This window comes from Bombina bombina, chromosome 6 (genome assembly GCF_027579735.1).
Source record: "Bombina bombina isolate aBomBom1 chromosome 6, aBomBom1.pri, whole genome shotgun sequence".
In the NCBI taxonomy this organism is placed as follows: domain Eukaryota; kingdom Metazoa; phylum Chordata; class Amphibia; order Anura; family Bombinatoridae; genus Bombina; species Bombina bombina.
The window spans coordinates 466796201-466809809 of record NC_069504.1 but is presented as its reverse complement, the minus strand read 5'-3'; the positions used below and the strand labels follow the sequence as shown (position 1 = coordinate 466809809).

The following is a 13609-nucleotide window of genomic DNA, read 5'->3' as shown; positions in this document are numbered from 1 at the left end:
AAATTGTGGTTCCTTCATTATGTCCTAATCCTAAGAATTCTAAGGAGAAATCATTGCATTCTTTGGATGTAGTTAGAGCTTTGAAATATTATGTTGAAGCTACTAAGAATTTCCGAAAGACTTCTAGTCTATTTGTTATCTTTTCCGGTTCTAGGAAACGTCAGAAGGCCTCTGCCATTTCTTTGGCATCTTGGTTGAAATCTTTAATTCATAATGCTTATGTTGAGTCGGGTAAAACTCCGCCTCAAAGGATTACAGCTCATTCTACTAGGTCAGTTTCTACTTCCTGGGCGTTTAGGAATGAAGCTTCGGTTGATCAGATTTGCAAAGCAGCAACTTGGTCTTCTTTGCATACTTTTACTAAATTCTACCATTTTAATGTGTTTTCTTCTTCTGAAGCTGTTTTTGGTAGAAAAGTACTTCAGGCAGCTGTTTCAGTTTGAATCTTCTGCTTATGTTTTCAGTTTTTTTTCATTATAAATTTAAACTTTATTTTGGGTGTGGATTATTTTTCAGCGGAATTGGCTGTCTTTATTTTATCCCTCCCTCTCTAGTGACTCTTGCGTGGAAAGATCCACATCTTGGGTAGTCATTATCCCATACGTCACTAGCTCATGGACTCTTGCTAATTACATGAAAGAAAACATAATTTATGTAAGAACTTACCTGATAAATTCATTTCTTTCATATTAGCAAGAGTCCATGAGGCCCACCCTTTTTGTGGTGGTTATGATTTTTTTGTATAAAGCACAATTATTCCAATTCCTTATTTTTTATGCTTTTGCACTTTTTTCTTATCACCCCACTTCTTGGCTATTCGTTAAACTGATTTGTGGGTGTGGTGAGGGGTGTATTTGTGGGCATTTTGGGGTTTGGGAAACTTTGCCCCTCCTGGTGGGAGTGTGTGTCCCATACGTCACTAGCTCATGGACTCTTGCTAATATGAAAGAAATTAATTTATCAGGTAAGTTCTTAAATAAATTATGTTTTTGTACAGGCTTTAGTTTATATTAAGCCTGTCAATTAATCAATCTCTCCTCCTTAGAGTCTTAATTTGGTTTTTGAGGCCTTTACAGATTCCTCCATTTTGAGCCTATGCATTCTTTGGACATTTAACTACTTTCTTGGAAAGTGTTGTTCCTTTTGGCCATCTCTTCTGCTAGAAGAGTTTCTGAGCTATCTGCTCTTTCTTGTGAATCTCCTTTTCTGATGTTTCATCAGGATAAGGCGGTTTTGCAGACTTCATTTACATTTTTTTTCTGAAGTTGTGAATTCTAACAACATTAGTAGAGAAATTGTTGTCCCTTTCTTGTGTCCTAATCCTAAGAATTCTTTGGAAAGATCCTTACATTCTTTGGATGTGGTGAGAGCTTTGAAATATTATTTTGAAGCTACTAAAGATTTCAGGAAGACTTCTAGTCTATTTGTTATATTTTCTGGTCCTAGGAAGGTCAGAAGGCTTCTGCTATTTCCTTGGCTTCTTGGTTAAAGCTTTTGATTCTTCAAGCTTATTGGAGTCGGGTCAGGCCCCGCCTCAGAGAATTACAGCTCATTCTACTAGATCAGTCTCCACTTCGTGGGCTTTTAAGTATGAATCTTCAGTTGATCAAATTTGCTAGCGGCAACTTGGTCTTCTTTACATTCATTTACTAAATTCTACCGTTTTGTTGTATTTGCTTCTTCAGAAGCAGTTTTTGGTAGAAAAGTTCTTCAGGCAGCTGTTTCAGTTTGATTCATCTGCTGATGTTTTAAGTTTTTCTTGTCATTTGAAGAATAAACTTATATTTTGGGTTGTGGATTATTTTTTCAGCAGAAAATGGCTGTTGTTTATTTTTATCCCTCCCTCTCTAGTGACTCTTGCGTGGAGTTCCACATCTTGGGTATTGATATCCCATATGTCACTAGCTCATGGACTCTTGCCAATTACATGAAAGAAAACATAATTTATGTAAGAATTTACAAGATAAATTAATTTCTTTCATATTGGCAAGAGTCCATGAGGCCCGCCCTTTTTATGGTGGTTATGATTTTTTTGTATAAAGCACAATTATTTCCAAATTCCTTTGTTGATGCTTTTTACTCCTTTATTTTTCACCCCACTACTTGGCTATTCGTTAAACTGAATTGTGGGTGTGGTGAAGGGTGTATTTATAGGCATTTTGAGGTTTGGGAAACTTTGCCCCTCCTGGTAGGATTGTATAACCCATACGTCACTAGCTCATGGACTCTTGCCAATATGAAAGAAATTAATTTATCTTGTAAATTCTTACATAAATTATGTTTTTTCTCTGCACGTGCATGTGAAGCATAGCTAGATATTGTCACTGTATCCACATTTTAAATAATGCAGCAGCTCAGATAATCAGTGGGGGTTGTATCATGTCAGCAATTAACAAATTGAATCATTACCAGATGGTACAAGCACCTTAGGCTCTCTGAGCAAGTGCTGTGTTTAAAATGCTGGTGCACGGTGCATACTTAAATACACTTTTGAAACGGATATAGCTTTTATTAGAAGCGTTTTTGCTAATGCATGTATATTTCAAAATTGCTTCTGTTTAATACCGAAATGCACCAATGTGGTTTCCAATTTAGGCTGGAATATCCCTTTAAGTAGACGCCCTCATGAATATACACAAACATTCAAATATCAAACTAGAACTTAGATCTTGATAAAGTCGCCAATGTGAGGAATGTGTTTACAAGCAAAATGATTGTAGCACTGTAATATTCACAATTTCATGTTATAACTTGTCTTTTTAAATGTGAAATATATTATTTAAGGTGTAAACAATATATTTGTATACTTAAAGGGACAGTTAAGTCCAAAAAAAACTTTCATGATTCAGATAGGACATTTAATTTTAAACAACTTTTATCACCAATTTTGCTTTGTTCTCTTGGTATTCTTAGTTGAAATCTAAACCTAGGAGGTTCATATGCTAATTTCTTAGACCTTGAAGGCCGCCTCTAATTTGACAGTTTTTCACCACTAGAGGGCATTATTTCATGTGTTTCATATAGATAACATTGAGCTCATGCATGTGAATTTACCAAGGAGTGAACACTGATTGGCTAAAATGCACGTCTGTCAAAGGCAATCACAGAGGTAAAACGTGTATTATTATAACTGTGTTGGTTATGCAAAACTGGGGAATGGGTTATTAAGGGATTATCTATCTTTTAAAACAACAACAATTCTGGTGTTGACTGTCCCTTTAAGACTTGAAAGGGTTCATGCAACAAATATTTTACATGTGCCGTACTATATCCTGTATTCAAATGTTAATTAGCCACTAATTACATTTTTTTGCTTGTTTGTTCTAAAGCCCTGTACATTTACTGCTAATTTACTGCAAGCTGCAAAGTCCTATAGTACTATTGTTCTATTCAACCACAGTTTAAAGTCTGATTCAGTCCCACCTGCACAAGGCAGACATTTATATGTGATCCATCATAACTGCCAGAAGAACATACCATGCGCACTGCTTCCTGCTGGTCAGAATATCAGATGTTGCTATTTTACACCTAGATTACAAGCTTTGCACTATAGAGGGTGCGAAACGAACGCAACAAAAGTTGCGTTATTTCACCCTCCATAGCGCTACAATTACAAGTTTTTAAAAAGCCGCCTTGTGCGTGCGCTATGGTGGCTATGAGCTCCATACCGCACAAAATGCAAGCGCTGCTTTGACGTGCTTGTGCACGCTTTCCCCATAGATATCAATGGGGAGAGAGTGTTAGAAAAAACACCTGTGATCGCGGAATGAAAAGCTCCGTAATGCAACCCCATTGATGTCTATGGGGAAAAAAAGTTACGTTTAAACCTAACACGTCCAGACATCCAGGTGGCTGGATGTCCGGACGTTTTAGCCAATAGAATTTCAATAGCTCTCATCCTATTGGCTGTTTTGAACAGCCAATAGGATTTCAGTAGCTCTCATCCTATTGGCTGATTTGAATTTCAAAAATCAAATCAGCCAATAGGAATGTAAGGGACGCCATTTTGAAAAGGCTCCCTTGCATTGAAGATTCAGTATACTGCGGCAACCGCATGAAGAGGATGCTCCGTGCCGGATGTCTTCAGGATGGACCCCCTCCACGCCGCCGGGATGAAGATAGAAGATGCTGCCTGGATGAAGACTTCTTTCCGTCTGGATGTCCGGACTTCAGAAACTGTAAGTGGATCGTCGAGGGTTAGTGTTAGGTTTTTTTAAAACTTTTTTTGGGTGTTTTTTTTTTAGATTTGGGTTGGGCTTTTCTTAAAAGAGCTGAATACCCTTTTAAGGTAAATGCCCATACAAATGCCCTTTTCAGGGCAATGGGTAGCTTAGGTTTTTGTTAGTTAGGTTTTTTATTTTGGGGGGTTGGTTGGGTGGTGGGTTTTACTGTTGGGGGGTCTTTGTATTTTTTTTTTTCAGGTAAAAGAGCTGATTTCTTTAGGGCAATGCCCTATTGGTAGTTAATTGTAGGCTATGTTTTTATTTTTATTTTGGGGGGGCTTTTTATTTTTATAGGGCTATTAGATTAGGTGTCATTGTTTTTATTTTGGATAATTTAATTTGTTATTTTTCGTAATTTAGTGTTTGTTATTTTTTGTACTTTAGTATTTTTTTATTTTTTGTAATTGTAGATTTTTTATTTTTTTTAGTAGTGTTAGGTTTTTTTAATGTGTAATTTAATTTATTTAATTGATAGTTATTTTAATTTTAGTATAATAGTAATGTTAGTTTAATATATATATATATATATATATATATATATATATATTTTTATTTTTTTTTCCACAGGTAAGTTTTTTTTTATTTTAAGATAGGGATCTTGTAATTTTAATTTAAAGTTAGGGGGTTGTTAGGTTTAGGGGTTAATAGTTTAATTTAGTGTTTGTGATGTGGGGGCTGTCGGTTTAGGGGTTAATAGGTTTATTTAGTGGCAGTGATGTGGGAGGCCAGAGGTTTATGGGTTAATAACTTTATTTAGGGGCAGCGATATCGGGGAGTGGCAGAAAAGGGGTTAATAAATTTTATTAGCGGCGGCAATGTTGGGAGCGGCAGATTAGGGGTTAATAACTTGAATATAGTGTTTGCAATGCGGGAGGGCCTCAGTTTAGGGGCTAAAAGGTAGTTTATGGGTGTTAGTGTACTTTTTAACACTTTAAAAATGTGGTGTATTCCCACTTCACACCTTCTTGACACTTAAATAACCACATCGAACTCCAAATCTGACCCTAAACCACACTCACCCATAATGACAGCTTCATGCCCATATTAGAGCCCAGAACAGATGCATGCCTCCTGTAAATGGTATATACCAGCTTTATGCTCACATTAGACCCTTTATGAGATTTATACCCTTACAGCCCCTTATTCCCATAACAGATCCCAGAGCATATGTGTGCCCCTGCCAGCTACTGTGCCCAAATTGTTACTTGCCACTTATCTAACAGACGATATCTAAAGTGTGCAGGACAAATATGTTAGTGTCACATGGAGTGGGGAACTTTAGGGGTTAGTAAGTGGGCTTTTATAAATAAAACATACAGTAAATACCACTTTAAAAAAAAAACCCAGACAGTGTTAAGGGTATAAAAACAGTCCTATTATATTTTATAAGTGGAGTTAGGACAGCCTCACTATATCATCCGCTCTACTGTCCTACTACCTTAAATAACAAGCATTGTTAGTGTCTGGACAGAATGTTAGCAAAACAGCAGTATTTGCACATTATTATTTGTGCAGTGTTAAAAACGACCCATAAATAATATTAGTATCCAAAAACAAGCAGCATAATAGCAGCAGAAAGTTAGCAGTAGGACAATGTTAGCAGCAAGACAATATTAGCAACAGATAAAAGTCAGCTTAAAATCTTTGCAGGAATGACACAGTTCGAAAACTTTTTTTAAAAAAGTTATAAAAATATCTCACAGTTTTGTAGACACAGTGAGATATAATCAGTCCCAGTGAGGATCCAGCAATGTAAGATGTCACAGTTCCTGTGAATTCTACCTCAAAGGACAGGGTGCTGCTGTTTCCAAAATCGTGGGTTTCTCCTCCACAAGATTAAAAGCAGATCCTGAACATGCGAAAACAAAAAGGAGACAGTGCAACCCCTATTCAAGGCGTTTTTTATTTTTAAAAGCAATAGCAAGTTAAAAATACACTTACTAGATGTAAGTTCTTTTTCGCTTTTAGATATTTAATTTGAAGTGCAGTAGAGTTCCCTCAGTCAGCCGTTCTCAAGTTCCTATATTCCGGTCAGTGTGCAGTTCAAATGTACCGCTACTCTACCAAAGGAACCCACGTTGCGGCGTGACTACGGGCTTTTATAAGTAGGTGAGTTCTGAGGGAGAATTTAAAGTTTAAAAAACTGTGGGAGAATATCACTGAATGAGACAGACGTGGTAGGTGCAGCACCTAAAACGTTCCATATGGTAGAGTGAAAATGTGACTTAAAAGATGGCCTCTGTCCTTTTAAAGGAAGGATAAGCTTACATTAGGGTGGTAGGGTGTTTTGTATAACCCAAAGCACCCGTAAAGTCAGCTAGTAGGCTGGTGATTCAAGACCACTGCTAACTAGAGGGGCAAGAGACAACTTATTTGAAGGTAGTGACTGGTATATGCTGTCTTGTCTTTAGGGGATAATGCTGTCCCTTTACATACTACCCCTATGTAAAACCTTCTACCTAAAACATTAGGTAGAATTGGCAATCACATGCCAAAGACAGGTGAATGAGATATCATTGGGAAAAAAAGGGGGCTTCTTCTTTCTAAAGTGACGTCCATGCCCATCTGAGTATTTTTTTTAATATGCTGGGGACTAGTTTAGGCAGGGGATCATCACTATCATGGTGATTACTTGCAAATTAGAGAGGAATGTGACCCCTCACTCAGAAGAGGAAATATCCCCTTTCAAATGAGTGGTGGTATCAAAGCAGAGGAGAATGCATGTCCAATAGGGCAGGTTATCACCATTTATTACAGGGATCACCTGCAAACTTGAGGGGCCACTTCTCACTTAAAGGGAGAGATAGTGTCTTCTTTGATGCTCCCATTCAGACAGCTGGCTGGTGAATCTTGGTGATCACCACTTTTGCTATTAGCACCCTACTGGGACACAATAACATACCTCATCACTACAAGCCTGAGCTGATTCACACTAACTGAGAGTGTCACTGTTCTGCAGCTGTAAAAACCAAACAACCCCCCCCCCCCCCCGCCCTAGAAAAAAACACCTGTGTGGGGTTCTCTTCATCCTGAATGCCCTTACGGTGAACACCACACTTGCAGGCTGTGTAGGCGCATATAGAGGAAGGAAACACTGTTTCTATATACCATGAAGGAGTTCTACAGTGTCAGTCTGCACACACAGTGTTGCCTTCCTCTGCATCATCACAGTATTTATATGTGATGTCACCTTTCATTTTTTTTTTTTTTACAGCTGCAAAGCAGTATGTGTGTGTCTAAGCTGTTGTGCAGCTCCTACATTGCTGCACCACAGCTTCTAAAGAGTGGGAGAGCTTACATGCTTCTTCTATTTCTGTCTCTCTCTCAACAATATATGTGATAGTAGTAGGTGGGATGGAAGAAATGGAAAATGGAAATAGATGGCGCTGGTCTTGGTAAGAAATCACTTTCTCTAATAATAGAGAGAAAAGGACTTGATGTACGTATTAAAATCCAGTGAATAATGTGCAGTATACTCACTCCTTAAGTAACATGAGTTCAGCTTTTTCAAGAACAATAATAAAAGCAGGTAAAAGTTTTACCTGCTTTTATTATTGCTCTTGAAAAAGACGCTTGTGCGTTGAAACGCGTAGAGCTGAAATAAATATATGTTTTTATACAACAGGAGATTTCCTTCCTTTTTCTTTCTGCTGTGATGAGCCGGACTTACTATATCCAATAAGTAAATTACTACTTAATTTGCTATGAATGGTCTAATACACTGTTGATGGAGTTTTCATTCCACTCCTAGCCCAGCTGATACTTTTTTTGGAATCACATCACCAATAAAACAGCTCTGCAATATACTTTCATTATTTATTTTGTCCTCTTTGCCTGTAATTCCATTCTGAAATTGTGAGCTTTTCAGTTCCTGTTAGAAATGGAAGTGCAGAACACTGTTAAATCCAGCACAACCATTGGCTGCACACTCTAGAGACCTATTTATAACTGACCCTAATTGGCCACAGCAGAGAAGGTAACACAAGTTACAACATGGCAGCTCCCAGTGTTTTATAGACACTAAAACTTTACACTTATTTTGTCACTTTTTAAACAACTAATGAAACTTTAAAAAATACATCTACATGTTAGTCATGGACTAATCTTTTCTTTGAATGCATCATTCTATCTAGCATGTATTTAGTGTTTAATGTCCCTTTAAGGAGTGAGTATACTGCACATTATTCACTGGATTTTAATACGTATATCAAGTCCTTTTCTCTCTATTATTAGAGAAAGTGATTTCTTACAAAGACCAGCGCCATCTATTTCCATTTTCCATTGTCTATACAGTCCCTGGGGAGAGACTGAAAGAGGGCAGCGGTCGTTTCTTTATAAGGAGAGTATTGTTTTTAGCTCATTGTGTTAGGCATTTTGTTTGTTAACACCTGACTTTTTGCTGTACACATACCTTTGCACTATGGGATGGAAGAAATCCCTTTGCCTTCAGTGTCTGCGCCTCCTTCTATGCAGTTAATTTTAGTTGATTGGTCCATAATTTACTATGACCTGTTCATTGACAAATCACATTATAATTTTAAAACAAAGCCGCCTCCAAAAGAACCACACAAGATGATATAATTATGATTCTGCACAATCATAATGATCTGCCGTGGCATTTGAATGCTATTTTATAAAAGTAAAGAATGTGCAGAGATATAACATAGGATAACATAGGTGTCTTTATAATGACTCCCTTGTACAGCAATGGAATCCAACACCAAGCTCCAGGGCAGCAAAAAGACCAGGAGCTATGGATTTCCTACTTGAAGAATACCCATATTGACTGAACCTGAATGACCCCACGTTCAAATAAAAAGATACATAAATCCTGGCAAGTTTGAAGCCCTCGAGGACTGGATTGGACGTCCTTGCTTCAAGTAACTTGAAATGCCAGTGTATGGCATTTTACTAGTGACTTTTATCTTGACATGTGACACTGAAGGCCTTGCAGTAGGACATCAGTTGTCAGTTGTCACTCACTGGCAGCAGTTAAAAGTCACTACACTTTTAATACCAAGCTGTGCAGACACAGGGAAATACTCATTTCATATCTCTGATTCACAGCTTCCTCTCCATAAATACAGTAACTCCAGAGGTAAGGCATTTCTCTTGTTTTATTTATAATGAGTTATGTGTGGTTACATAAGCTGTATATAAGCATTTACCAATGACATACGGTATTCAGTGCAATAATGTGCTTTATAAATTAGCGAAAACTTTCCTGCAATAAGGAAATGTATTGTGAAACAACCTTTTTACAGTAAAATAAATCATAAATTATAAAAAAAAGCTACAATTATAAATGCTGTTACAGGCTGAAAAAATGCTAAGTGCACATAATAAACCTAATACACCATAACAGTAGAATAATGGATAATATTTAATTTATAGTATTATTATACACCTGCTTGTGGCTTTCAATGTAAAAAAAAATAATCGCTCTGTGTATTATGAGATGCATTGCAGGGGAATTTATCCAAAGCCTACTTGTGACATACAATAATATGACAATTCAATTATATTTTTCCATGCTGTGCTCATTATTTACAGTTTATTCATCTAAATAAAAGCTGTCTTAATTTCTGTTTTAAAGTCACATACAAATGTATTTTCTACAACAATCTACAGTTCTGTTAGAAATATATCTAAATGCAAGGTTTTCAAATGTTTACTGTGTTTTAGCACCATGTTATGATGTCAAATTTGACACAATTTGCTTTATTTTATGGTTATTTATAGACATGAAGCAACCTGTGCTGTATGTGGAATGAAATATCAGGGCTGGAGTTTCTAATTCCGTACATGGAGAATGAATCTGATAGATGATGTTTATAGTTACATAGAAGCATTGTTACATTTTTGGGACTATTTAAATCTGATTATATGGATTTAGGTTGTTGCTGTTGAGAATGTATTCAATATTGAAATCAAAGGATGATCTATGCAATATGCTCATATTTTATAGCTGTCACAGCCTCTAGACATTTATTTGTAACAACATGGTTATTTCGGTTGTTGAATTTTAATCTCCGGTAGGATAAGCATATCATTGTTACCATACTTATATTCAGACTTTGTTCAGCTATAGCATTTATTTGGTTCCAAACCCTGATATTTTAGACCCAAAGTTTATCTCAAAATCTCATCTTTATTTAGAGGTTATAAAGTATATTAATATAACAATGTTGGTTGTGCAAAGCTGGGGGAATGGGTAGCAAAGGATTCTTTTTATGTTTTTAAACAATAAAAAAATTAATTAGACTGTCCATTTAAAGCAGTTGGGTTGGGGTTAAAGGGAAAGTCAACACCAGAATTGTTATTGTTTAAAATTATAGATAATCCCTTTATTACCCATTCCCCAGTTTTGCATAATCAACAGTTATAAAAAATACATAATTTACCTCAGTAATTACCTTGTATCTAAGCCTCTGCAGACTGCCCCCTTATTTCAGTTCTTTTTTTTTTTTTTTTTGGTTTTAAACAAGCTTTATTAAGGTTGACAAGAATAACATACAACAATAAATCATGTACAGTGTTTGCTTAGTTATTACATAATATTTTCTTACATAGTGCCAAGTAGCAAACAGTTCCCTGTCATCTCTATCAAATTAAGTTAAGTACATTTATTTCAGAGAGAAAATATTTATTTTATAAATAAAAGTCCATCAGTTCTCTCGATTATTTCAGTTCTTTTGACAGGCTTGCATTTTAGCCAATCAGTGCTCACTCCTAGGTAACTTCACGTGCGTGAGTTGAATGTTATCTATATGAAACACATGAACTAATGCCCTCTAGTGGTGAAAAACTGTCAAAATGCATTCAGATTAGAGGCGGCCATCAAGGTCTAAGAAATTAGCATATGAACCTCCTAGGTTTAGCTTTCAACTAAAAATACCAAGAGAAAAAAGAAAAAATGGTGATAAAAGTAAATTGGAAATGTGTTTAAAATGACACACCCTATTTGAATCATGAAAGTTTATTTTGGACTTGACTGTCCCTTTAAATATTCAAATCCCTCAGTCTCAGCTCCCTTAAGCCCTAGAAACCCCCAAGACCCACCGCATGAAAGACAATTACATTGTATAAAGTAGGCGTATAAAATGAGAACTAGGGGAGGAATAGTTAGACTAACGACTGATGATGAAAGAGTAGTGAAAGGAGATACAGAAATAGCAGAAGGGAAAAAGGTGACATGATAGAAATATTCAATATATGAAAGGACTTAATAAGTGGGAACTTACACCATTTTCCACAAAAAAGAAATACCAAAACAAGGGGCCACAATCTTAAATGAGAGGTCAGCAGATTCAGGAGAGGAAGCATTTTTTACAGAAAAGGTGGTGTATTCATAGAATAAACTTCCAATAGAGGTGGTAAACACAGGGATTGTAAATAAATTTAAAAATGCCTGGGTCATGCATAAGGCTATAATAAGAAAACAGTAACATGTAAAATAGGTAGACTTGCTGGGCCTTTTGTCTCTTATCTATCGTCAAATTCTATGTTTCTAGAATAACATAGAAATAGGTGTGCTTTTGGTTACTGAATTAAAGTTTCTAATAGTACGTTTTTGAAATTCTACCATTTTTTCACAGGCAACATTTTACCACTATATTGCAAATTTCTAAACTAGAAATAATGTTTTGGAAAAAACTTAATTTAATTGATCTATTTTTTTTTTGTCTCAGGAGTGATCAACCTAAAGAGCTTGCTCATCAGTCTGATAATAACACAGTAGAAGGGAAAAAGTATTCTTCAGAATTTTACCAACCATCCACACCTTCAAAAACAACGGAACATATAAATCACCCTGAAAGTATGAACATTACCACACTTCCTTCTGTTTCTTCAATGTACCAACCATCTATGTTTAATTATGAGCGTCCAAAGCATTTTATACAATCACAACCAAAATGTCAGTCAGAATCTGTACTTAAAGGTAACACAGCAGCTACTCTTCCGAGAACGTCACCCAAGAAATCTTCTATTTCAATTCAGCCACAGAGTTCGAATGATCCGCCGTCATCTTTGTCATACTCATTCAGCTCACAAGGAACAAGACCAACCACTACATTGTCATCTTCTGAGAAAGTAGAAGCACCAGATCAGTTATCATCACAATCCTCAGCTAACACATTATGTAAAGAAAAAGCTTCTAATCCATACAAGGAGCAACCAGCTGCTTTTCTCTGTTCAGTATTACCGTCCATGAATGATTACAGTGACGGAAAATGTAACACTACAGCCAGATCTCAGTGAGTATTATACAGTGTTCATTTGTGAAAAGAGCAACATAAAAAAGATTATGAGGCTGACAATAGACAGATAGATAAATAGATGGTATGTAGATAGATAGATAAATAGATGGTAGATAGATGATAGGTAGAGAGATAGATAAATGATAGACAGACATAAAATACATATATAGATGATAGATAGATGATGGATACATAGATGATAGATAGATATACATATAGATATATAGATAAATGATAGATAGATAGATAGATAGATAGATAGATAGATAGATGATATATAGATAGATAGACAAACAGACAGATAGATAGATGATGGATACATAGATGATAGATAGATATACATATAGATATATAGATAAATGATAGATAGATAGATGATATATAGATAGATAGACAAACAGACAGATAGATGATGGATACATAGATGATAGATAGATATATAGATGATAGACAGACAGATAAATAGATGATAGATAGATAGAAAGGTAGATAGATACATGATATATAGATAGATAGACAGACAGATAGATAACTTATATATAGATAGTAGATAGATAAATAGATGATAGATAGAGATATAGATAAATGATAAACAGACATATAATATATATATATAGATGATAGATAGATGATTGATACATAGATGATATATAGATAGATAGATAGATAGATAGACAGACAGATATATAGATGATAGATAGATAGATAGGTAGATAGATGATAGATAGATAGATAGATATATCGATGATATATAGATAGACAGATAGATAGATGATGGATACATAGAAGATATATAGACAGACAGATAGATAAATAGATTATAGATAGATAGATAGATAGATAGATAGAAAGGTAGATAGATAGATGATAGATAGATGATATATAGATAGACAGAAAGACAGACAGACAGATATATAGATAGATAGTAGATAGATAGATAGATAGATAGACAGATAGATGATAGATAGATAAATAGATGATAGATAGACAGATAGATGATGATAGATAGAGTTCTTTGCAGAAGTGCTATTTTTTCCAGAATGAATCATTTTAAATACTGTTTCTGCTTATGGCTAATTATTGCTAATTGTCATTACCAAATACTCACATGATTTTAAAGAACTA

General features: G+C 35.5%; 1 protein-coding gene across 3 annotated transcripts in view; it reads left to right on the top strand.

Moving 5' to 3' along the window:
* The window catches only part of MYOT (myotilin), a 206454-nt gene that overhangs the window by 96609 nt on the left and 96236 nt on the right, over positions 1–13609 (top strand). For 2 of the 3 annotated variants that reach the window (XM_053717252.1, XM_053717253.1), the window contains one exon: positions 11915–12481. In XM_053717252.1, coding sequence (XP_053573227.1) covers positions 11915–12481 — 567 coding nt within the window. Of the gene's footprint in view, positions 1–9168; positions 9322–11914; positions 12482–13609 lie in introns of those variants that run through there. The other variant, XM_053717254.1, reaches the window with a different exon arrangement.